This window comes from Coregonus lavaretus (assembly GCF_964263955.1).
Source record: "Coregonus lavaretus genome assembly, chromosome: 6".
Taxonomy (NCBI): Eukaryota; Metazoa; Chordata; class Actinopteri; order Salmoniformes; family Salmonidae; genus Coregonus; species Coregonus lavaretus.
Genome location: NC_139993.1, coordinates 44,091,035 through 44,113,322, shown reverse-complemented (window position 1 = coordinate 44,113,322; position 22,288 = coordinate 44,091,035). Strand labels below are relative to the sequence as shown.

General features: G+C 41.8%; 2 protein-coding genes and 1 pseudogene across 7 annotated transcripts; 2 read left to right on the top strand and 1 right to left on the bottom strand.

Moving 5' to 3' along the window:
- Positions 1-4,980: 4,980 nt before the first annotated feature.
- LOC311131046 ((Lyso)-N-acylphosphatidylethanolamine lipase-like) lies at positions 4,981-9,304 on the bottom strand (annotated as a pseudogene). The gene is made up of 5 exons (XR_014615343.1): positions 8,368-9,304; positions 8,094-8,257; positions 5,832-5,956; positions 5,531-5,701; positions 4,981-5,372 (listed from the first exon to the last, which is right to left on the bottom strand). The product of XR_014615343.1 is annotated as a (Lyso)-N-acylphosphatidylethanolamine lipase-like (transcript).
- A 3,016-nt stretch (positions 9,305-12,320) lies between these two features.
- Positions 12,321-13,123, top strand: LOC311131599 (dolichyl-diphosphooligosaccharide--protein glycosyltransferase subunit DAD1-like). Of its 2 annotated transcripts, none has more exons than XM_084164667.1 (3): positions 12,321-12,610; positions 12,772-12,941; positions 13,036-13,123. In XM_084164667.1, the coding sequence occupies exons 1-2, from the start codon at positions 12,400-12,402 to the stop codon at positions 12,900-12,902; spliced, it is 342 nt and encodes a 113-aa protein (XP_084020793.1). In that variant the 5' UTR covers positions 12,321-12,399; the 3' UTR covers positions 12,903-12,941; positions 13,036-13,123. The 2 variants fall into 2 exon arrangements, with proteins under 2 accessions (XP_084020793.1, XP_084020792.1); XM_084164666.1 differs by having other exon boundaries at positions 12,772-12,932; positions 13,036-13,122.
- Positions 13,124-14,065: 942 nt separating this feature from the next.
- On the top strand, positions 14,066-20,094 carry LOC311131644 (piggyBac transposable element-derived protein 2-like). 4 transcript variants are annotated; one of them, XM_084164747.1, is made up of 7 exons: positions 14,066-14,140; positions 14,686-14,830; positions 15,314-15,393; positions 15,536-15,637; positions 17,463-17,693; positions 17,854-18,093; positions 18,352-20,094. In XM_084164747.1, exons 2-7 carry the CDS (start codon positions 14,695-14,697, stop codon positions 19,720-19,722), a joined length of 2,160 nt encoding a protein of 719 aa, XP_084020873.1. In that variant the 5' UTR covers positions 14,066-14,140; positions 14,686-14,694; the 3' UTR covers positions 19,723-20,094. The 4 variants fall into 4 exon arrangements, with proteins under 4 accessions (XP_084020873.1, XP_084020872.1, XP_084020871.1 ...); XM_084164746.1 differs by having other exon boundaries at positions 14,686-14,848; XM_084164745.1 differs by having other exon boundaries at positions 17,854-20,094.
- Positions 20,095-22,288: the final 2,194 nt, after the last annotated feature.

Genomic DNA, 22,288 nt, shown 5'->3' with positions numbered 1-22,288 from the left:
GCAATTCTACTAATTTTGCCATGGGGCAGAGATAAAAATGTTTTAAAAAACATGTTTTAAAGCTAATTTCCTGCAATTCTACACATTTTGCCATGACTTATGCCATGTTAATATGATATCGGAGTGAGAATGAGTAACAAAATCAATGGGGGCCACCTGGAGGTCAGGGCCCTGGGCATGTGCCCTGCGTGCCCGGTCAGTATTCAGCCTTGATTACCACAAGTTTAGATAGTCTAGCCAGCTAACTACCAATCAAAAAATTGTTAGCTGACATGGCTAATTGAGTGACTGTCAGTGACTGATATAACAAGATATAAACTGCTGAACAATGCACAACCACATTTCTAAATTGCACCTGGTGTATTCTACTATTCTTACGCTCATAAATAAGTTGAGACCCCGACTGAGTTCTGACTGTCGCTTATGCCTGGAGCCAGCCCTGCATACACATACAGTGCATTCAGAAAGTATTCAGACCCCTTTACTTTTTCCACATTTTGTTACGTTACAGCCTTATTCTAAAATTGATTAAATAAATATTTTTTCCTGCTCAATCTACACACAATACCCCATAATGACAAAGCAAAAACAACTTTTTAGAAATGTTTGCAAATGTATACAGTGGGGAAAAAAAGTATTTAGTCAGCCACCAATTGTGCAAGTTCTCCCACTTAAAAAGATGAGAGAGTCCTGTAATTTTCATCATAGGTACACGTCAACTATGACAGACATATTGGAGAAAAAAAATCCAGAAAATCACATTGTAGGATTTTTTATGAATTTATTTGCAAATTATGGTGGAAAATAAGTATTTGGTCACCTACAAACAAGCAAGATTTCTGGCTCTCACAGACCTGTAACTTCTTCTTTAAGAGGCTCCTCTGTCCTCCACTCGTTACCTGTATTAATGGCACCTGTTTGAACTTGTTATCAGTATAAAAGACACCTGTCCACAACCTCAAACAGTCACACTCCAAACTCCACTATGGCCAAGACCAAAGAGCTGTCAAAGGACACCAGAAACAAAATTGTAGACCTGCACCAGGCTGGGAAGACTGAATCTGCAGCTTGGTTTGAAGAAATCAACTGTGGGAGCAATTATTAGGAAATGGAAGACATACAAGACCACTGATAATCTCCCTCGATCTGGGGCTCCACGCAAGATCTCACCCCGTGGGGTCAAAATGATCACAAGAACGGTGAGCAAAAATCCCAGAACCACACGGGGGGACCTAGTGAATGACCTGCAGAGAGCTGGGACCAAAGTAACAAAGCCTACCATCAGTAACACACTACGCCGCCAGGGACTCAAATCCTGCAGTGCTAGACGTGTCCCCCTGCTTAAACCAGTACATGTCCAGGCCCGTCTGAAGTTTGTTAGAGTGCATTTGGATGATCCAGAAGAGGATTGGGAGAATGTCATATGGTCAGATGAAACCAAAATAGAACTTTTTGGTAAAAACTCAACTCGTCGTGTTTGGAGGACAAAGAATGCTGAGTTGCATCCAAAGAACACCATACCTACTGTGAAGCATGGGGGTGGAAACATCATGCTTTGGGGCTGTTTTTCTGCAAAGGGACCAGGACGACTGATCCGTGTAAAGGAAAGAATGAATGGGGCCATGTATCGTGAGATTTTGAGTGAAAACCTCCTTCCATCAGCAAGGGCATTGAAGATGAAACGTGGCTGGGTCTTTCAGCATGACAATGATCCCAAACACACCGCCCGGGCAACGAAGGAGTGGCTTCGTAAGAAGCATTTCAAGGTCCTGGAGTGGCCTAGCCAGTCTCCAGATCTCAACCCCATAGAAAATCTTTGGAGGGAGTTGAAAGTCTGCCCAGAAATGTTGCCCAGCGACAGCCCCAAAACATTACTGCTCTAGAGGAGATCTGCATGGAGGAATGGGCCAAAATACCAGCAACAGTGTGTGAAAACCTTGTGAAGACTTACAGAAAACGTTTGACCTGTGTCATTGCCAACAAAGGGTATATAACAAAGTATTGAGAAACTTTTGTTATTGACCAAATACTTATTTTCCACCATAATTTGCAAATAAATTCATTAAAAATCCTACAATGTGATTTTCTGGATTTTTTTTCCTCATTTTGTCTGTCATAGTTGATGTGTACCTATGATGAAGATTACAGGCCTCTCTCATCTTTTTAAGTGGGAGAACTTGCACAATTGGTGGCTGACTAAATACTTTTTTTCCCCACTGTAAATAAAAAAACCTGAAATATTTATTTTACATAAGTATTCAAACCCTTTGCTATGAGACCCGAAATTGAGCTCAGGTACATCCTGTTTCCATTGATCTTCCTTGAGATGTTTCTACAACTTAATGGGAGTCCACCTGTGGTAGATTCAATTGATTGGACATGATTTGGAAAGGCACACACCTGTCTATATAAGGTCCCACAGTTGACAGTGCATGTCAGAGCAAAAACCAAGCCATGAGGTTGAAGGAATTGTCTGTAGAACTCCGAGACAGGATTGTGTCGAGTCACAGATTTGCGGAAGGACACCAAACAATTTCTGCAGCATTGAAGGTCCCCAAGAACACAGTGGCCTCCATCATTCTTAAATGGAAGAAGTTTGGAACCACCAAGACTCTTCCTAGAGCTGGCCGCCCAGCCAAACTGAGCAATCGGGGGAGTAGGGCCTTGGTCAGGGAGGTGACCAAGAACCCGATAGTCACTCTTAAGGAGCTCCAGAGTTCCTCTGTGGAGATGGGAGAATCTTCCAGAAGGACAACCATCTCTGCAGCACTCCACCAATCAGGCCTTTATGGTAGAGTGGCCAGACGGAAGCCACTCCTCAATAAAAGGCACATGACAGCCAGCTTGGAGTTTGCCAAAAGGCACCTAAAGACTCTCAGACCATGAGAAACAAGATTCTCTGGACTGATGAAACCAAGATCGAACTCTTTGGCTTGAATGCCAAGCGTCAGGTCTGGAGGAAACCTGGCAGCATCCCTACGGTGAAGCATGGTGGTGGCAGCATCATGCTGTGGGGGTGTTTTTCAGCGGCAGGGACTGGGAGACTAGTCAGGATTGAGGCAAAGACGAACAGAGCAAAGTACAGAGAGATCCTTGATGAAAACCTGCTCCTGAGCGCTCAGGACCTCAGACTGGGGCAAAGGTTCACCTTCCAACAGGACAACGACCCTAAGCACACAGCCAAGACAACGCAGGAGTGGCTTCGGGACAAGTCTCTGAATGTCCTTGAGTGGCCCAGCCAGAGCCCGGACTTGAACCTGATCAAACATCTCTGGAGAGACCCGAAAATAGCTGTGCAGCGACACTTCCCATCCAACCTGACTGTGCTTGAGAGGATCTGCAGAGAAGAATGGGAGAAACTCCCCAAATGTTTTATTTATTTTATTTAACCTTTATTTAACTAGGCGTCAGTTAAGAACAAATTCTTATTTACAATGACGGCCTACCAAAAGGCAAAAGGCCTCCTGAGGGGTTGTGCCAAATTTAGGTGTGCCAAACATGTTTTTCTTTATTTTTACTATTTTAAGACATCAACATTATGAAATAACATATATGGAATCATGTAGTAACCAAAAAAGTGTTAAACAAATCAAAATATATTTGACATTTTTCAAATAGCCACCCTTTGCCTTGATGACAGCTTTGCACACTCTTGGCATTCTCTCAACCAGATTCATGAGGTAGTCACCTCATGCATTTCAATAAATAGGTGTGCCTTCTTAAAAGTTAATTTGTGGAATTTCTTTCCTTCTTAATGCGTTTGAGCCAATCAGTTGTTTTGTGACAAGGTAGCGGGGGTATACAGAAGGTATCCCTATTTGGTAAAAGACCAAGTCCATATTATGGCAAGAACAGCTCAAATAAGCAAAGAGAAACGACAGTCCATCATTACTTTAAGACATGAAGGTCAGTCAATACGGAAAATATCAAGAACTTTGAAAGTTTCTTCAAGTGCAGTCGCAAAAACCATCAAGCGCTATAATGAAACTGGCTCTCATGAGGACAACCACAGGAATGGAAGACCCAGAGTTACCTCTGCTGCAGAGGATAAGTTCATTAGAGTTACCAGCCTCAGAAATTGCAGCCCAAATAAATGCTTCACAGAGTTCAAGTCACAGACACATCTCAACATCAACTGTTCAGAGGGGACTGTGTGAATCAGGCCTTCATGGTCGAATTGCTGCAAAGAAACCACTACTAAAGGTCACCAATAAGAATAGATCTGCTTGGGCCAAGAAACACGAGCAATGGACATTAGACCGGTGGAAATGTGTCCTTCGGTCTGTAGTCCGAATTGGAGATTTTTGGTTCCAACCGCCGTGTCTTTGTGAGACGCGGTGTGGGTGAACGGATGATCTCCGCATGTGTAGTTCCCACCGTAAAGCATGGAGGGGGTGTTATGGTGTGGGGTTGCTTCGCAGGTGACACTGTCTGTGATTTATTTAGAATTCAAGGCACACTTAACCAGCATGGCTACCACAGCATTCTGCAGCGATAAGCCATCCCATCTGGTTTGGGCTTAGTGGGACTATCATTTGTTTTTCAACAGGACAATGACCCAACACACCTCCAGGCTGTGTAAGGGCTATTTTACTAAGAAGGAGAGTGATGGAGTGCTGCATCAGATGACCTGGCCTCCACAATCACCCGACCTCTAACCAATTGAGATGGTTTAGGATGAGTTGGACCTCAGAGTGAAAGAAAAGAAGCCAGCATATGCGGGAACTCCTTCAAGACTGTTGGAAAAGCATTCCAGGTGAAGCTGGTTGAGAGAATGCCAAGAGTGTGCAAAGCTGTCATCAAGGCAAAGGGTGGCTACTTTGAAGAATCTCAAATATAAAATATATTTTCATTTTTTTAACACTTGTTTGGTTACTACATCATTCCATATGTGTTATTTCATAGTTTTGATGTCTTCACTATTATTCTCCAAGGTAGGAAATAGTAAAAATAAAGAAAAACCCTGGAATTAATAGGTGTGTCCAAACTTTTGACTGGTACTGTATATATAAACTGTAATATATGTACAAATCACATCTCTCTACATTTATTTAGCCTTGTTCATATTCAGTAGTTCATTACAACACAATATTGGCAGTCATAAGACAACCTCTTCATGATAAAGTCAAGATACTATAATGGTGGTCTTATTGTCAGTCATGACATGTCAAGACAACCTCTTGAAAAGATAAACTTAAAAAGCCACATAACTCACACAGTAGGCTGTACAATATAAATAAAATGAAGCAGCATCATTAAATTAGTCAAACACACAGACTTTCTTGGTCTACAATGTCACAGTTGCTCTGCACGAGTATGTTGAACCCCTCAGGCTGATCAGCATAGACATCATGAGCTGCTCCTTCAACCACCTGAGACAAAGAAAGAAAAAGGGAGGGCAAGGAGGCAGTGTGAGGATCAGCTCGATTTCACTCTTTGTGATTTCAATATGGGTTTGGCTATCATTTCTTATTTACACGTTTTCTCCTACCACAATGAGTGATAGGTGTCTTTTTACACTCCACCTCACCACAGTGCAGGTGTAGCTGTTGGGCCTCAGCTCTGCTACTCTGGCCTCTGTAGCACTGTCCATCCAGGAGCCACCTCCACACACCAGGGTCACTGGGAGAGAGGGAGGCAGGAAGTCTAATATGGGACACTTGGCCCAGCCAAGGGACTCCGACATGGCCTTGAACCCCACCTCCCCACCGAAAAACAGAGATAGAGAGGGAGAGCAACAGAGAGAAAAATAGATAAATGCAGTGATGCATTTGCAGCAATCTACATATTCTGAATTTATATACTCAGATTTTATAATTGCTGTAGCCTACCTGGGAGTTTGGGCATTGCAGTGGTAAAGATATTGTGTCATCATCAAATAGGTCATCAAACTTCCCATTGAAATCCGGTCTGAATCTGTTGACTAATCTCAGACCTAGGCAGTGGTGACCCGTCATTCAAGGCAGGTGGGGCAGAGCCTGTTTTGCATGTTATTTTGGCATTAATACGTGTCACATATCAGTTTGCAAACAATGTACAAAATAATAATAATTGAGTTAATAAAGCTGCATATAAACATTGTCTCTTCTTTGCTTTCTTGAGTAAGGCAGCTCCAAAATGTAGGTGTTTCAGCCTAGTTCAGTGCTTTCTGTGGTGGGGGGGGCAGCCAGCGGAAAATACAGCGTGTAGGGGTTGGTAATGTTCTCTAGTTGCGCCGTGATTGGCTAAGTGTTCTGTCACTCGTTGGGACACTACGTCGCCACAAAATCTACTGGGAGCGCTCAAAAATTCAAGCCCCTTGGATGCTGCCATAGAGTTACATTAGAAGTGCCTATCCAAGAAGGCAAAAGGTCATTAGCCACAGATAAAATTACATCAAATCACATTATATCTACCGTAGCGTTGATTGGACTGATCATGTCAACATCATACTTTCAAAATCTTAGCTAGCAAGCTAGAAGTCATCATTATGAATCAAGTCGACAATCTACTGGCAAATCCTTTTCAATCCTTGTCATATGAAGAGAAATTATGAAGAGAAATTATAGATAAAACTTATCGGTGCTCATCGGCCATTGGACATAAACATTACACAACAAATTGGAAATTGCAAATTCAACAATAAGTGGTTTGGAAGGTATCGGTGGCTAACTACTAGCACTGCAAAGCAATCACTAGCCTGCTATTCAGTGGAGTGGGTGTGTGGTCCAAGTCTGGGTTGAAGGGTCTCTTTTCCAAGCATAAAAAGGATAAACATTCAACATTGGCCATGCTGTCAATCCAGCATGACTTCTGCCGCATTCAAAACAACTGGAAACTCGGAATTGGGAAATCTCAGACTTCAGTGAGTTCAAGACAACAGGGAACTGAAAAAAACTAGCTCCGACTGGGAAACTGTTTTGAACGGTCATCCAACTCGATTTTCCAAGTTGGGAATTCGGGCCTCTTTCTAGAGCTCTGACCTGAAGATCACTGATGTCATGATTCAACCTTGTTTTTTTTCTCAGAGTTCCCAGTTGTCTTAAAAGCACCATAAATCCAGAGAATGCCAGACTTTGATGTCAAAGTTTGATGACAAAATTTGCCCACGAAGGACCGCCGTGCCACCTTCCTGTTCAAGTGAGCACAGCACAACAAGATGAGTCCAAAAATGTATTGTATGCTGCTGTATAAATGATGTAATATGCCAGGGAGATATGTATACTGTAGCTAAGAAAGTAATACTAGGTGTATGTTGTGTAGTAAGCTGTTAGTAGCCCATGTGCCTCACCCTAATAATTTGGTCCCTTTTCCCCTCATATCTTAGTCTACTGTTCTGACTTGGTGGTGCACATTTAGCCTATAGCCTGTTTTAGAGAAATGTAATCATCGAATATTGTAAGAGTTTTCATTGTCTGCTTATATGCCCCCTTTATTTATCATACGGTTCTGACTTGATGTACAGGGAGAATACAGTAAGAACGGCCCATGTTCTGAATTCTGTCGCTGTACATTTCAAAAGTGCTGAACAAATAGTTATATTGACTACATCCGTCCTAGCTCGCTCGTTAATGTCTTCATCGAAATTACGGATTGCCTCTTATCCGCTCGTCGTCCCCTTATGCCATAGTTTGTACATCTCAATTGTCAGTAGAAACCATATTTATTTAAGCAAGTCAGCCATATCAGCTATGTTTTTTTTAAAGGCAGTAAATGAGGCTGAATGAACTGTTTCGCTGCCAGACAAGGCTCCGCTGATAGCCAGGTGTAGCAGTGGTAAGGTGTTGGGACTGCTGTTGGGACAGCTTTATGTAGACCCAAACAGTTTGTGGGCACAGTTTGTCACCGTTATAGTGCAATTAATGTATTGTTTAGTGTTGTGTTGTGTAGTGGCTTTGCTGGCATGCATTAAAAAAAAAAAGATTTACATGCTAAAATCGCTACTGGACCTAGGAAGGAGAGATGGGGTAGTCAAGATGAGGTAGAAATTGAGACAAAAGGATACGCAAAACAGAAAGCAAAAGGAATATAGAGTTTAGGTACAGAGTTAACCTATCTTATCTCTTATCCCTGAACCCTAGCCCATGCCACCCAGACAACCACTTGCCTCTCACCCCAGGGTCCTGCAGCTTGGATCACTGCCAGTGGGTTGAAGAGTGTAGATTAGGCAATTAGGGCCTCAACCCAGCGAGGGCAGCCTGGTCTGTCCGATCCTGAGGTTGAATCCACAGGCATGGGCTGGAAGCCCCAGGGGTCCACTAGAATCAGGTGACTGACTCTGACCGGGAAAGAACCATGTTACTCTAAGTTCATACATGTTATGCTCTTCATCATAACACCAAGGATTAGCCACTAAAGAGTGTGTCAACTGTAAATGTCGTCTCTGACCTCTCGGGGTATTGAATGGAATAGGATGTTGCCAAGTAACCGCCTAGACTATGACCCAATAGGATAATGCGATCTAGGGCCAGGGCCTGCCTCCAGTGCTCTATAGACCTGACTGACTGCTCCTCAGCCAGAGCTGGGTCCATGGGGAAGTGGGGTCTGGAGCTTTGTCCGAAACCAAGCAAGTCAAACACAAAGAGTTTCCATAACCTTACCCCTACGCCAAATCCATGGACCATTAATGGACCATTACAAGACGTGTATGTGCAACTGGAAGAGAAGAGGAAAAGGTAAATGGTTAGGCAGACTTAATGTAGTACAAAAAGTATGTTCACTGATACTCCACTGGAATAGTACGTATTTCTGTGCTGTTCAGAGTGGGCATAGAGGTGGGGCACCATGAGGGCCACCACCTACACCCAGATACTGACCTACAGAGAGGACACACACACACTTCATGATCAACAGCATTAATCAACTCGCCACTAGGATGTATAAAAAACAATGTATAAAGTTACTAAATGCTTATTCACTGTCTAGCATGCAAAACTGTTCTCAAACCAAAGTGCTCACTATTCTTAATTATTTCCAATAACTTACTTTGGTTCAGTCTCGCCTTGCATCGTTATTCCAAATAGAGAAGAGGGCATAAAGGAACATAGTCAATGTTTAAAATACATTAACAACACGTAGAATCAAAGTCAATTGCGACCGATGGAACTAATGTAGAGTAGATTATACATGCGGGAGGGAATGTTGCTGTTGTTACACCAGGGGTGTATTCAGTATCCCTTCCCGTATGTATTCATTACGTCTTGCAACGGAAACCGTTTACCTACCAAACGGAAGAAAACAGAACGAAACGGATCTACCTGAATTGGTCCAATAGAAACTCGTTTTCATTGCAAAACGTTTACCATTGGTCTTTGCTATCTGGGATCCTTGGGACGTGCTTACCCCATATTGAGGTAGAGGCAGATACTTTTGAGGAGAAATCGTATGAACGCCTTTTGTGTACGTTGCCAATGAGTCGTCAATGGACCGCGCGGTGCATTCTGGGCGATTTTAGGACAAGAGAGTTCTCGTCCAAGGAGTGAATGGGAGTGAATTTGGTGCTAGCTCAAAAACAGAACATTAGCATGAATTTCGTGAACAAGAAGTACAACGTTAAAAATATTTTCCAGATGTGTTCTCTGTAATATCGTATAGCTTCGGAATCGTGACGTTACGTCCTTTCGAAGAAAATAGGCAGGTTTCTGACCACAGAGTTTCTAAACTCAGAGGCGCAACATCGCGAGACTTCCGGGAACGCTTGCGAAAGAGACCAAACAGACCAGGCCGGGGTTTGAGAAGTCAATGAGAAAAGTAAAATATTCTTCCTTAGTTGTTAATTTTCTCGAAACCTAGATTCGAGCCAATGTCTTAAGTCGTAGAACATGTTATTACTCCAACCTTGTGAAAGTGACAAACTGACACGTTTTCATTTTTCGTCAAGAACAACTTTATGTTGAAGGAGTGGCCGTTGATTTGACGGTCTGCACATGCGCAGTTCGGCGCGAAACGACCGTTAGACCCAATGACGTGTTTCTGCGCATGAGCTTAGCTAACCAACGTCGCCTACAAGCGTGATCGGGAATTTCTATTGGAGAATAAGTTTTAGCCTATGTTCATACTGTACTGTCTTTGTCCTGATTTTGATTAAGTGATAATGCCCTCGAAGCTGGTGTTTGGAGGAGATATTGGCACGGGTGTTGCTCCCGTGCCAATATCTCCTCCAAACACCGGCTTCGAGGGCATTATCGCTTTTATACAACGGATTACCAACATATTCAAATAATAATAATATAATGACATTTAGCAGACGCTTTTATCCAAAGGGACTTACAGTCATGTGTGCATACATTTTTACGTATGGGGTGGTCACGGGGATCGAACACACTACCCTGGCGTTACAAGCGTCATGCACTACCAATTGAGCTACAGAGGACCACATAATGATTGACATATTTTCATTCAACGTTATTTTGATGAATTTATTCATACTATTTCATCCTTCCACAAGATATAGTCCCGACACAAATGTAGGGTTGCCGTTCTATCGGTTCGGTTGCCAGAGACTCGACCCAGTCATTCAGTCTTTTTGTTCAGTATCTATAGACGCGATCCAGTCATTCGTTCTAAATGGCAACATTCTTTTCCCTTTTCCCTTGCTTGCTAGCCAACTACGGCTAACTTACAGACAAGTCAAAAAGTGCACCAAGACTAAACGCAAAGTAGCTGCATTTGCATTTGTTTAAGCTGTTCTTCGTGAGATTTATTTGGATACATCCATAACAATGAGCTAATGAGGCGAGATTTCGCCTGGCGTAAAAAATGTGCTCACTTTTCAGGGCACTTGTTCAGAGAGGAGCTAGCCAACAACACAGCTAACACAATCACTTCAAACTGAAACTGGAAAGACTGCAAACTAGCTGCACTTTGTTTCGTTTTACCTTTTTTAATTGACATTGCATTGTATATATCCATAAAAATGATGCCAGCTGATTCCCAACACGTTCATTACTATGGGACAGCTGGAGATCGAATTTGAATATTGAAAGAATGTTGCAAATGTCGGAGAGACAGACAGCAAGGTTTATACCAGGGTTCTTCAATTCCGGTCCTGGAGGGCCGAAACACTTCTGTTTTTTATTTCTGCCTGGTAGTTAATTGCACTCACCTGGTGTCCCAGGTCTGAATTAGCCCCTGATTAGAAGGAGAGGATGAAAAACAGAGGTGTTTCGGCCCTCCAGGACCGGAATTGAAGAACCCTGGTTTATACAAATCTCCGCTGTTGAAAACTACATGTTGGTCTAAAAGAAATGTCAGATAATGTCTAGATGCTTTTTATAGTGGAGATCAAGTTTATTAAGTGCCTGGCTGGGCTGATGAGATAGTGGATTGCCCAGTCAGATGGAACAGAGTAAATAGGCATTTTAAGGTAATAGATTTAGCCAGTGGTAATTTGTGGATTATAAACTGGGTGGTTCGTGCCCTGAATGCTGATTGGCTGACAGCCATGGAATATCAGACCATATACCACGGGTATGACAAAACATTTATTTTTACGGCTGTAGTTATGTTGGTGACCAGTTTATAATAGCAATAAGGCACCTCTGGAGTTTGTGGTATATGGCCAATATACCACAGCTAAGGGCTGTATCCAGGCACTCCGCATTGCGTCGTGTGTAAGAACAGCCCATAGCTGTGGTATATTGGCCATATAGCACACCCCCTCGGGCCTTATTGCTTAAATAGACACTGGCTGGAATGCGGTTTTAACCAATCAGCATTCAGGATTAGACCCACCCGTTGTATAAAAGCAGCATGACAACGTGAATGCGATTGCTCGACAGTCTGCTGGGTGGGGCATTATACATCAAATCAAGTTGTATTTGTCACATGCGCCGAATACAAATCAAATCAAATTGTATTGGTCACATACACATATTTAGCAGATGTAGCGAAATGCTTGTGTTCCTAGCTCCAACAGTGCAGTAGTATCTAACAATTCACAACAATACACACAAATCTAAAAGTAAAATAATGGAATTAAGAAATATATAAATATTAGGACGAGCAATGTCAGAGTGGCATTGACTAAAATACAGTAGAATAGAATACAGTATATACATATGAAATTAGTAAAGCAGTATGCAAACATTATTAAAGTGAAATGCTTGTGTATGAGCCTGTTTTTCCATTCATTGTCCAATTGGATTCCTCCCTCCTTTCTGTAATATCTCTGGTTAGGGTTTAGGACACTGAGGTATAGGTTTAGGGTAGGGACGTCCCAAGGATTCCGGATAACACTAACCTTTTTCCGTTTGGAGTCTTGCAACAGATGAAACGTTTAGCAACAGAATCGCGTAATGAATACACCCCACTGATACACCCCCGTTTCAGTGACACGTCATTTTTGTGCGGCCTCTGACGGAAGCGACTTACATCTTGATTTTCTCTGCATGTTTTGGGGCTTTTTGTTAAAAAGAAAACATGTCCAACTCGGTAATTTCCGTTATTTCTCGGTTCTTGGAGGAATACAGGACCAAAACATCGAATAAATTGAAAGTGGTCGACGCCTACCTTTTCTACATTTTGTTAACTGGTGCATTGCAGTTTCTGTACTGCTTGCTTGTTGGCACCTTCCCATTCAACAGCTTTCTGGCCGGGTTCATTTCTTGTGTTGGAGCCTTCATCCTGGGAGGTAATTTAAACACTCAACTGTCAACTTATTTGCATAATCTTGTGATATTCAGCTATATTGTACATCAGTGAAGCATGAATATAACCAATGGCAGCCACCATTATTGTGAAATGGTTTCTGATCAACCCACCCCATCTTCTGGCCTCCCTCTCTGCTTACAGTCTGCCTGCGTATCCAGATCAATCCAGATAACAAAGGAGACTTCCTGTCCATATCCCAGGAGAGGGCCTTTGCCGATTTCTTATTAGCCCACACTGTCCTGCACCTCGTGGTCATCAATTTCATTGGTTGAGAAATTAATTAATTTGGACCCTCAGACCAGGTGTGAACAGTAAGCACAAAGTACAACATCCTCACAGTAATTGTTATCCAGTGTTATAAATCTGCATGTTACTGACATGATTCTTGTTTATTTCATTTCACAGATGAACAACAGACATGACCAAAATGCCCCTGTCACCTCAAGACAACATTTATACAATAAGACTATGCCACCCTAATTTACCCTGACTGTAAGTGAATGGGCAGATCAATAATGACTGTAATAATACCTAAATCTTCTACACATTTCTGTAACTCAACTCAGTTTCTTAAATAATTATTTTGTACTGTTTGTGTGATTGTTGCAATCCACTTGAGATTGTTGAAATACAATAAACAGAATTGTTGAAGAGACTTAGTTGTGATTTTAATGGAAGATCTCTTTGCCAGTATTGATAATGATTTTCTGAGCAGACCATTCAATAACTAGGACTGAAGACAACTCCCCAATCTGACTTATTCTAAAGCTACTTGCACTGTAGGGCTGTTATATACTACATGTTTATGACCTAATGGTTAGCTATAGACTGCAGTATTCAAATATAAAAGATGTACACTAAATTCCCAGATGCTTCTTTCTCTGACACCATCCAAAGCTTTGTATTTTTCATAACTAATGTAATGATAGTTGTCCATTACACCTTTATTAATTACTAGTAATGAAAACTTGGTCAACTCTGTTCATCTTGATACATTGGTCTAGTTCAAAATAAGGCAACAGTAAACATGTTGTCCCCCACGAATGATGCAGAAATAAGCTAAAGAAAAAGGACAGCGCTCTCCACATGACCTTTCCAATAAGTATTGTGAGAGAGAGAGCTTGGTGAGTTCTGTCTAGTATGACTGCCGAGTGTATCACTAACTATGATAAATAAATAAAAAAGGCAACAGTAAACATGTAGTCCCCCACGAATGATAAATATTTCAGAGTTCCCAGTTGTTTTGAACTCGGCATTAATCAAGACAGACCTTTTTCGTTATCTGACACAACTGTAGGGCAGTAGGATTCACTTTCGTGTATGCCCAGCAGATGGCAGTAAAATACATTTTAAAGGGAAATAAAAAATATTTCCAAACTTTGTAGCGAGTATTTTGGTCTTTTCGAGATTCCGTATGTGCAACCACAATAATATTCCCCGACTCATATATTTCCAGAGAAAGGTTGCTATACCGTTTTGATACTTCTGAAAAGCATCCATGTAACTTCAGGTAAAGATATTTTCTGTACATATATTTATATAAACTATGAGCTTTAAAATATTGCTGACAAGTTGGTATGTACCTAGCTATACAAGCAATCTGTTTGCTAGTTGGAATTAATTATCTAGAAAAGCTAGCGCCAGCCAGCCAACTAGCTAGCTACTGTAGTGTACTGTAGTTAGCTTGGCCATTTTCACATACCGGTAGCTATAATAAAGAGTACATTTGGAAACTCTGGGTATAAGGAGCCATGAAGACCATCAAGAGCATCAAAGTAGATGTCAAATGAAAGCTAAGAGTGTGTCTCTGTTCCTCCATAATCTAATGCAGCTGGATATCTTTGTGGATCTATCCAGACTTTAGACTGTTCGAATCCACATCCACTTGAAAGCGTTTTGCTACAAAAACTCTAGGGAAAGCTGAAAAGAGGGACACACACACACTTTCTCAAATGCAGTTCTCGAAGGAATTGTAAACATCTTGATACTAGTAATCTTGTAATAAAGATTATTTAAATTGTCTGTCAGTAATTCCACTCAAAATATTATTCACAGATTGTCACCATGCCACTGACAAATGCTGAAAAGCAAAGAAGATACAGACAAAGACTAAAGGAGAAGGGGAGTTATGAGGAGGTCAAAGAAAAAGACAGAAGGAGGCACAGTTTGAGAAAAGCACAGGCTAAAAGCCAAGGAAAATGTATGTTTCTTGTGTTTTGTGAGTTTGATCAATTACCCTTTCAATGTATATTTCCATACAAATTATTTCTAACTTTGTGTACCTATTTATGCTACATCCTCAAAAAGAGAATGACATTCAAATCCATAATGCATTTCTGTGTCTAGAACAGATCAGAGACCCATCATTTCATTCCGTTACCATAAATCTGTTACCTGGTGTTAATCCACTTCACTTATTGTACTTTAATAACCAGATACTTTTTTTTATAACTATGTTGTCATATCATATAGCTGACACTCCATTCTTTCAGCAGACAGCGTTTAATCTTATTTCAGAGCAGATATTTACGTTTTTGGAAAACTTAGTCACAAACTTTTTTTGGAATGTAGTTTTGATTTTAGTAATGTCCTGTTTATATTTGCTGTTTTTATTTTATTTCTTACTCTGTATGTGTCCTTGGGTCTTGAAAGGCACAATAACATGTATTGTTATTATTGACAGGGCATGAGTTTGATCATCATCTGCTGAAGATGGGTCAATATGGGAGATATGAAAGCAGTGGTCAGCCAGAAGAGGTTTCTGTAGGTTAACCCACATTTTATCCATTCTTCAAAATGAGAAGCAATTAATTCTACAATATCTAACACAATCGGCTGTTCATTAACAACAAGTTCTATTGGTCAAATCGTATATTTCCCTAACACCAACCATGGTCTGTTCTAGGATCACTCACTGCATTGGAGGCAGGTCAAAGAGGAGGCTGAAGAATGTGAGATTCAGCAGAGCCAAGGGTCAGCAGTGTCATTAGGACTTGAAATGTCCCAGGTTTGTCTAAAGGAGGACCCAAATGAACAACAACCCTCCTTTGACACAGTTTCAGACACCCATGGAGTCACAGAACAAGAGCGTGTATATAAACGCATGACATACAGTGAGGGAAAAAAGTATTTGATCCCCTGCTGATTTTGTACGTTTGCCCACTGACAAAGAAATGATCAGTCTATAATTTTAATGGTAGGTTTATTTGAACAGTGAGAGACAGAATAACAACAACAAATAATCCAGAAAAACGCATGTCAAAAATGTTATAAATTGATTTTCATTTTAATGAGGGAAGTAAGTATTTGACCCTCTCTCAATCAGAAAGATTTCTGGCTCCCAGGTGTCTTTTATACAGGTAATGAGCTGAGATTAGGAGCACACTCTTAAAGGGAGTGCTCCTAATCTCAGCTTGTTACCTGTATAAAAGACACTTGTCCACAGAAGCAATCAATCAATCAGATTCCAAACTCTCCACCATGGCCAAGACCAAGGAGCTCTCCAAGGATGTCAGGGACAAGATTGTAGACCTACACAATGCTGGAATGGGCTACAAGACCATCGCCAAGCAGCTTGGTGAGAAGGTGACAACAGTTGGTGCGATTATTCGCAAATGGAAGAAACACAAAATAACTGTCAATCTCCCTCGGCCTGGGGCTCCATGCAAGATCTCACCTCGTGGAGTTGCAATGATCATGAGAACGGTGAGGAATCAGCCCAGAACTACACGGGAGGATCTTGTCAATGATCTCAAGGCAGCTGGGACCATCGTCACCAAGAAAACAATTGGTAACACACTACGCCGTGAAGGACTGAAATCCTGCAGCGCCCACAAGGTCCCCCTGCTCAAGAAAGTACATATACAGGCCTGTCTGAAGTTTGCCAATGAACATCTGAATGATTCAGAGGAGAACTGGGTGAAAGTGTTGTGGTCAGATGTGACCAAAATGGAGCTCTTTGGCATCAACTCAACTCGCCGTGTTTGGAGGAGGAGGAATGCTGCCTATGACCCCAAGAACACCATCCCCACTGTCAAACATGGAGGTGGAAACATTATGCTTTGGGGGTGTTTTTCTGCTAAGGGGACAGGACAACTTCACCGCATCAAAGGGACGATGGACGGGGCCATGTACCGTCAAATCTTGGGTGAGAACCTCTTTCCCTCAGCCAGGGCATTGAAAATGGGTCATGGATAGGTATTCCAGCATGACAATGACCCAAAACACACGGCCAAGGCAACAAAGGAGTGGCTCAAGAAGAAGCACATTAAGGTCCTGGAGTGGCCTAGCCAGTCTCCAGACCTTAATCCCATAGAAAATCTGTGGAGGGAGCTGAAGATTCGAGTTGCCAAACGTCAGCCTCAAAACCTTAATGACTTGGAGAAGATCTGCAAAGAGGAGTGGGACAAAATCCCTCCTGAGATGTGTGCAAACCTGGTGGCCAACTACAAGAAACGTCTGACCTCTGTGATTGCCAACAAGGGTTTTGCCACCAAGTACTAAGTCATGTTTTGCAGAGGGGTCAAATACTTATTTCCCTCATTAAAATGCAAATCAATTTATAACATTTTTGACATGGGTTTTTCTGGATTTTTTGTTGTTATTCTGTCTCCCACTGTTCAAATAAACCTACCATTAAAATTATAGACAGATCATGTCTTTGTCAGTGGGCAAACGTACAAAATCAGCAGGGGATCAAATACTTTTTTCCCTCACTGTATCTCAAAGTAAAGGTAAGTAGTTATATCCTTAAATGTGCAAGCCTAGTTACAAGGCACAGTTATTGTTAGAAATAAAATGATACTGAATGAATGATGTTTTTTCTGTGTCAGGTGCTGCCTTCTCCAGTCCCAGTCAAAGAGGAGTCTGAAGAATGCTCCCTTCTGCCAGTAGATGAAGAAGAAGTTGCCTCAATTACAGTGAAGAAAGAAGAGAATGAAGACTGGTTGAAGTCAGAAGATGAGGATGTTGTGAAAGTGTCAGTGCCTTGGGAGCCGTTGGAAACACCATCATCATCATGCTCAGATACAGAGGACAGTGAGATGGAAAGTGATAATGTGCGGGTGAGTTCAAGCATTTAATAATAGACTGAGGGAAATAGACACACTTTGAGATGTTTTGTAAGGTTTGTGTGCATTATCTCTTTAGTTTTGCCTTTGTCGATGGGCCTCATAACAATATTTTATGGATGCTATGGAAAATGTAATGTTTTTTCTCTACTAGCACATGGACACAAAAACCCTCAGTAGAAAGAGGCCAAGAACTGCTGAGGCCATTCTACCACAGGACCCCCTGGAGTCAGAGGTGGAGGACCTAAGTGACTCAGAAGATGATGACCTAGAGTACATTCCAAAACCAGGAGATCTGGAGGACGAGTCCCCTTCTAAGCTGACAAAAGGAGATGCTTCCCCACACCCTAAAACTGCAGAGTATCCTAAGAGAAAGAAGAGAAAAAGCAGAAACGTAATTATATTGGTTCCTACAGACACACATAACCACAATCTCGACACAGTTGTAAGCCCATGTAATTCTAGCTCCTTCAAAACACAGCCAAGACATCCGCTTTGGAAGAAGGCCAACATAGATTCCTTCCAAGTTCCAGATCCAGTGTTTGTGGCACCACAGTGTGTTCAATCCCCCTATCAATATTTCAAGATGTTTTTCACTGATCAGATGATTGCACACATTGCTGAGCAGACCAACCTTTACTCTGTTCAACAGACTGGATCCGCAATCAACACAAACTCTGGAGAGATTGAGGATTTCTTGTCTATGCTTCTCTACATGGGTGTTTTTGACTTTCCAACCTTTGTGGACTACTGGCATTCTGACTCTCGCTTCCCACCCGTGGCTGATGCCATGTCTTTGAGAAGGTTCCAGTCCCTCCGCAGGTATCTTCACTTCAATGACAACATGCAAAGTAATCACAGTCCTGACCGCTTCTACAAGATCCGACCTCTTTTTAACATGCTGCGTCAACAGTGTCTCCTCATACAGCCAACCAACAGGCAGAACATAGCTGAAGTCATGGTAGCTTACAAAGGAACCAAAGCAGGAAATCTTCGTCATTACAAATCTAATCAGCATGACAAATTTGGTTTTAGGTTATTCTCTCGGGGCAGTTCTTCAGGTATTATCCATGACCTGCTACTGTACCAAGGGGATACAACATTTCTCAATACTGGGCTAGATGAAGACGAACAGAATCCTTTGCTGGGTACCAAGGTTGTCACTACCCTCTGTACAACTATTGCAGAGCCAGAGGCTACAGTTGTTTTCTGTGACAACTACCTCATCAGTTTTGACCTGGTCAAGTCCCTGCAGGCAAGACTGGGAGTGAGGTGTATTGGCACTGTGAGAGCAAACTGCACAGGTGGAGCAACTGCAATGGATGACAAGGAGCTTGCAAAGCTAGGGCGTGGAGCATACGACTACTGTTCTCAAGAGGGGGTGATTGCTGTCAGGTGGTTGGACAAAAAGAGTGTCTCAATACTAAGCAATGCATGTGGAATTGAACCTTTGGGGTCTGTTAGGCGGTTCTGTAGGGAGACCCATCAAAAGATTGATATCACATGCCCATCAGTCATGTCGGCTTACATTCAAGCAAAGGAGGGCATCGATCTGTCTGATATGCTGGTGCGTCTGTACAAGACACCTATGAAGGCACACCGGTGGTATCATCCTCTGTTTGGATACATCCTTGATCTGTGCATTGCCAATGGTTGGCTGATGTACAAGCGGGACTGTGACCTTCTCAACGAAAAACCAGTGCACCTAAAAAGGTTTCGTTTGTCTGTGGCAGGGACACTGAAAGTAGTCAACAAACTCCCAGCCAGGATTGGCCAACAATCAGTTCTTCCAAATCCACACACAACTCCAAAGCGGCGGCACAATCCCAGAGCCTTACAGCCTACAGCAGATGTCCGCTATGACTGCCTTGGACACTGGCCTATCTTTGGGGAACAGAGAGGAAGGTGCAACCTGTGCGTCAAGGGCGTCTCGAGGTGGAAGTGTTCCAAGTGTGGTGATGGAAAGTTGTTTTTGTGTCTGAACAACAAGCAACAGTGCTTTGTGTGTTATCACCAGAAGTGATCATTATCAGAGCAAATTAATTGTATGTTGGATTTTTGTTACATAAAAAAATATTTATTAAAAAACATTACTGTTTTTGTTGTATTTCTATTATATGGAGGTTTCCGTGAAGTTGATGTACAACTTAATTGTTATCACTGTTTCAACATTGATGCTGTTGTTAATTGTGGCCATTTTTGCTGTTACTGTGATGCCTATAATGTTGTATAATTTGGACTAGCATGAAGTAAAGGTAACTTTTTTTACTTATGTTTTACTTAACTTGAACATGTTTTTGTATTATTGTTTCATAATGACATGTACATTTACTAAGGTTTACTGAATGATTAGCATTTTTGTGTTGTACAAATAAAAATGCGCTACTTGTTTCTCACTGTTGCCTCTTTGTTCAGAAGTTTCTTCACTAGTTGTTTTGACTATTCTGCATCCTATCTATACTGAACAAAAATATAAACGCAATATGCAACAATTTCAACAATTTTACTGAGTTACAGTTCATATAAAGAAATCAGTCAATTTAAATAAATAAATTAGGCCCTAATCTATGGATTTTACATTACATTTACATTTTAGTCATTTAGCAGACGCTCTTATCCAGAGCGACTTACAGTTAGTGAGTGCATACATATTTTTTTTTTTTTTTCATACTGGCCCACCGTGGGAATCAAACCCACAACCCTAGCATGCAAACGCCATGCTCTACCAACTGAGCTACATCCCTGCCGGCCATTCCCTCCCCTACCCTGGACGACGCTGGGCCAATTGTGCGCCGCCCCATGGGTCTCCCGGTCGCGGCCGGCTACAACAGCTTTATTTATTTAAATTAGCTGATTTCCTTCTATGAACTTTAACTCAGTAAAATCTTTGAAATTGTTGCATGTTGCGTTTATATTTTTGTTCAGTATAATAAACAGAGTGGCAGCAGCAGCATACGTGAGGTGTCAATATGAATGTGTGACACAGGAGGTTGGTGGCACCTTCATTGGGGAGAACGTTCTCGTGGAAATGACTGGAGCGGAATTAGTGGAATTGTATCAAATACATCAAACATGGTTTCCAGGTGTTTTATGCCATTCCATTTGCACCATTCCGGCCATTATTATGAGCCGTTCTCCCCTCAGCAGCCTGTTGTGAATTGTGTGTTGGCTTGTCAGTGTAAGTATGTGTGGGTAGTCCAGTCAGTGTGCATAGTCATTGCAAAATGCAGGTCTAGATAGTATTCAGCCAATTCCCTCGTCTCTGCTTCAAAGGAGCGTGACGTTTCAGGAGGGTTGAATATCGTGGCAGGACATCATTGCATCCAGGGATGGCACCTGTTGGGCTATGCTTTTCCCACGTCGGACAGTATATCCGTGGATGGTACTGACTTAGAAAGTTGTTTTTGGCATCACCGAGCAGTGCCCATTAAATATTTAAATCCAATTGTTAGACTCTACCACCCACTCCAAATCAAAACCAAACATGGATTCCATGTCGTTCTCGCTTTGCGTGCACACCTGTCTGTGTTTCACACCTGTTTGTCCCAGTTAATCAGCCTCGCAATATGGGCACCTTGTTGACGCAGAGAGAAAGTAGAACAGAGAGTGTGCGCACAAACATTGACATCCATGGTGGTGGTAGTGTCTAACAACTGGATTTAATCATTCCATGTGCACTGCTCGCAACGCAAACGATGACTTCCTAATCAGAACCGTCTACCACTTACAGATATAGTTTCGGACGTAAAAAGTGTCGCCAAACAGGTACGTGCCGGCAAATAACTCTCAAGGTAGGTATATGTTATACAACCGGGGTTAAGCCACACAGGGAAGAAGACGTTTCACTGCACTCCGTGTGACAATAGTTTCTTCAGAGCGGCTCACCTGTAAACCCATCTCCTCATCCACAGCTGAACAACACTTGTCTGCTGTAACTGTGCAAAAGGGTTCAATCATGACGTGCACTTGAAACGTCACCAACAATTATGTGCAAAGGCATTAGAGCACAGTTGTAAGGGTAATGCAATCTGGAATCCTTGAGAAGTCCCGAACCTTAACCCTTACCTTATCCATTTTAAATTTCAACTTCAATAGACCCCTTTCCAGTACACGACACACTGGCTGCAGTAAGAAAGCCATCGAGATCTGCGCCCATTCAACATAACCTAGATTGACGTTTTTATTATTTATAAACAAAATAATTTTTTGGGGTTCTCATACGCTTTCAATTATGTTTTGATTCTTGCTTGAACAGTCACTAAGATTATATTTGATTTCATTTTGATCTTTAAAATAGCCAAAGTATAACGTAAAATAGCCAAAGAGACATGTTAATGCTTGAAATTAAGTGTTTTTTAAAAGTCTAATGCTGTTGATTTGCGATGATGACACAAACATTATATTAAGCAGGACATTCATACGAGCCTTAAAATCCAACTATAATCCAAAAGTAGTGTGACGTGCACTCATAAGCAACATGTAAATATATGCTTTTTTTGATGGCGCGCTATAAGAACCCCCCCATGTTCTGCCACCAACTTTCGCGCATCGCCACCATGCGGCAATGTTTGCAAACACAGAAATGGGTC

What these genes read in the sequence shown, in the direction of transcription:
- LOC311131599 (XM_084164667.1), top strand. Translation starts at nt 12,400, where the DNA reads ATGTCCAACTCGGTAATTTCCGTTATTTCTCGGTTCTTGGAGGAATAC. An exon ending in TGGAGCCTTCATCCTGGGAG is followed by an intron (nt 12,611 to 12,771) that starts GTAATTTAAACA and finishes CTCTGCTTACAG; the next exon opens with TCTGCCTGCGTATCCAGATC.
- LOC311131644 (XM_084164744.1), top strand. Translation starts at nt 14,695, where the DNA reads ATGCCACTGACAAATGCTGAAAAGCAAAGAAGATACAGACAAAGACTA. An exon ending in ATGTATGTTTCTTGTGTTTT is followed by an intron (nt 14,849 to 15,313) that starts GTGAGTTTGATC and finishes TATTATTGACAG; the next exon opens with GGCATGAGTTTGATCATCAT. An exon ending in TAGGACTTGAAATGTCCCAG is followed by an intron (nt 15,638 to 17,462) that starts GTTTGTCTAAAG and finishes TTTCTGTGTCAG; the next exon opens with GTGCTGCCTTCTCCAGTCCC.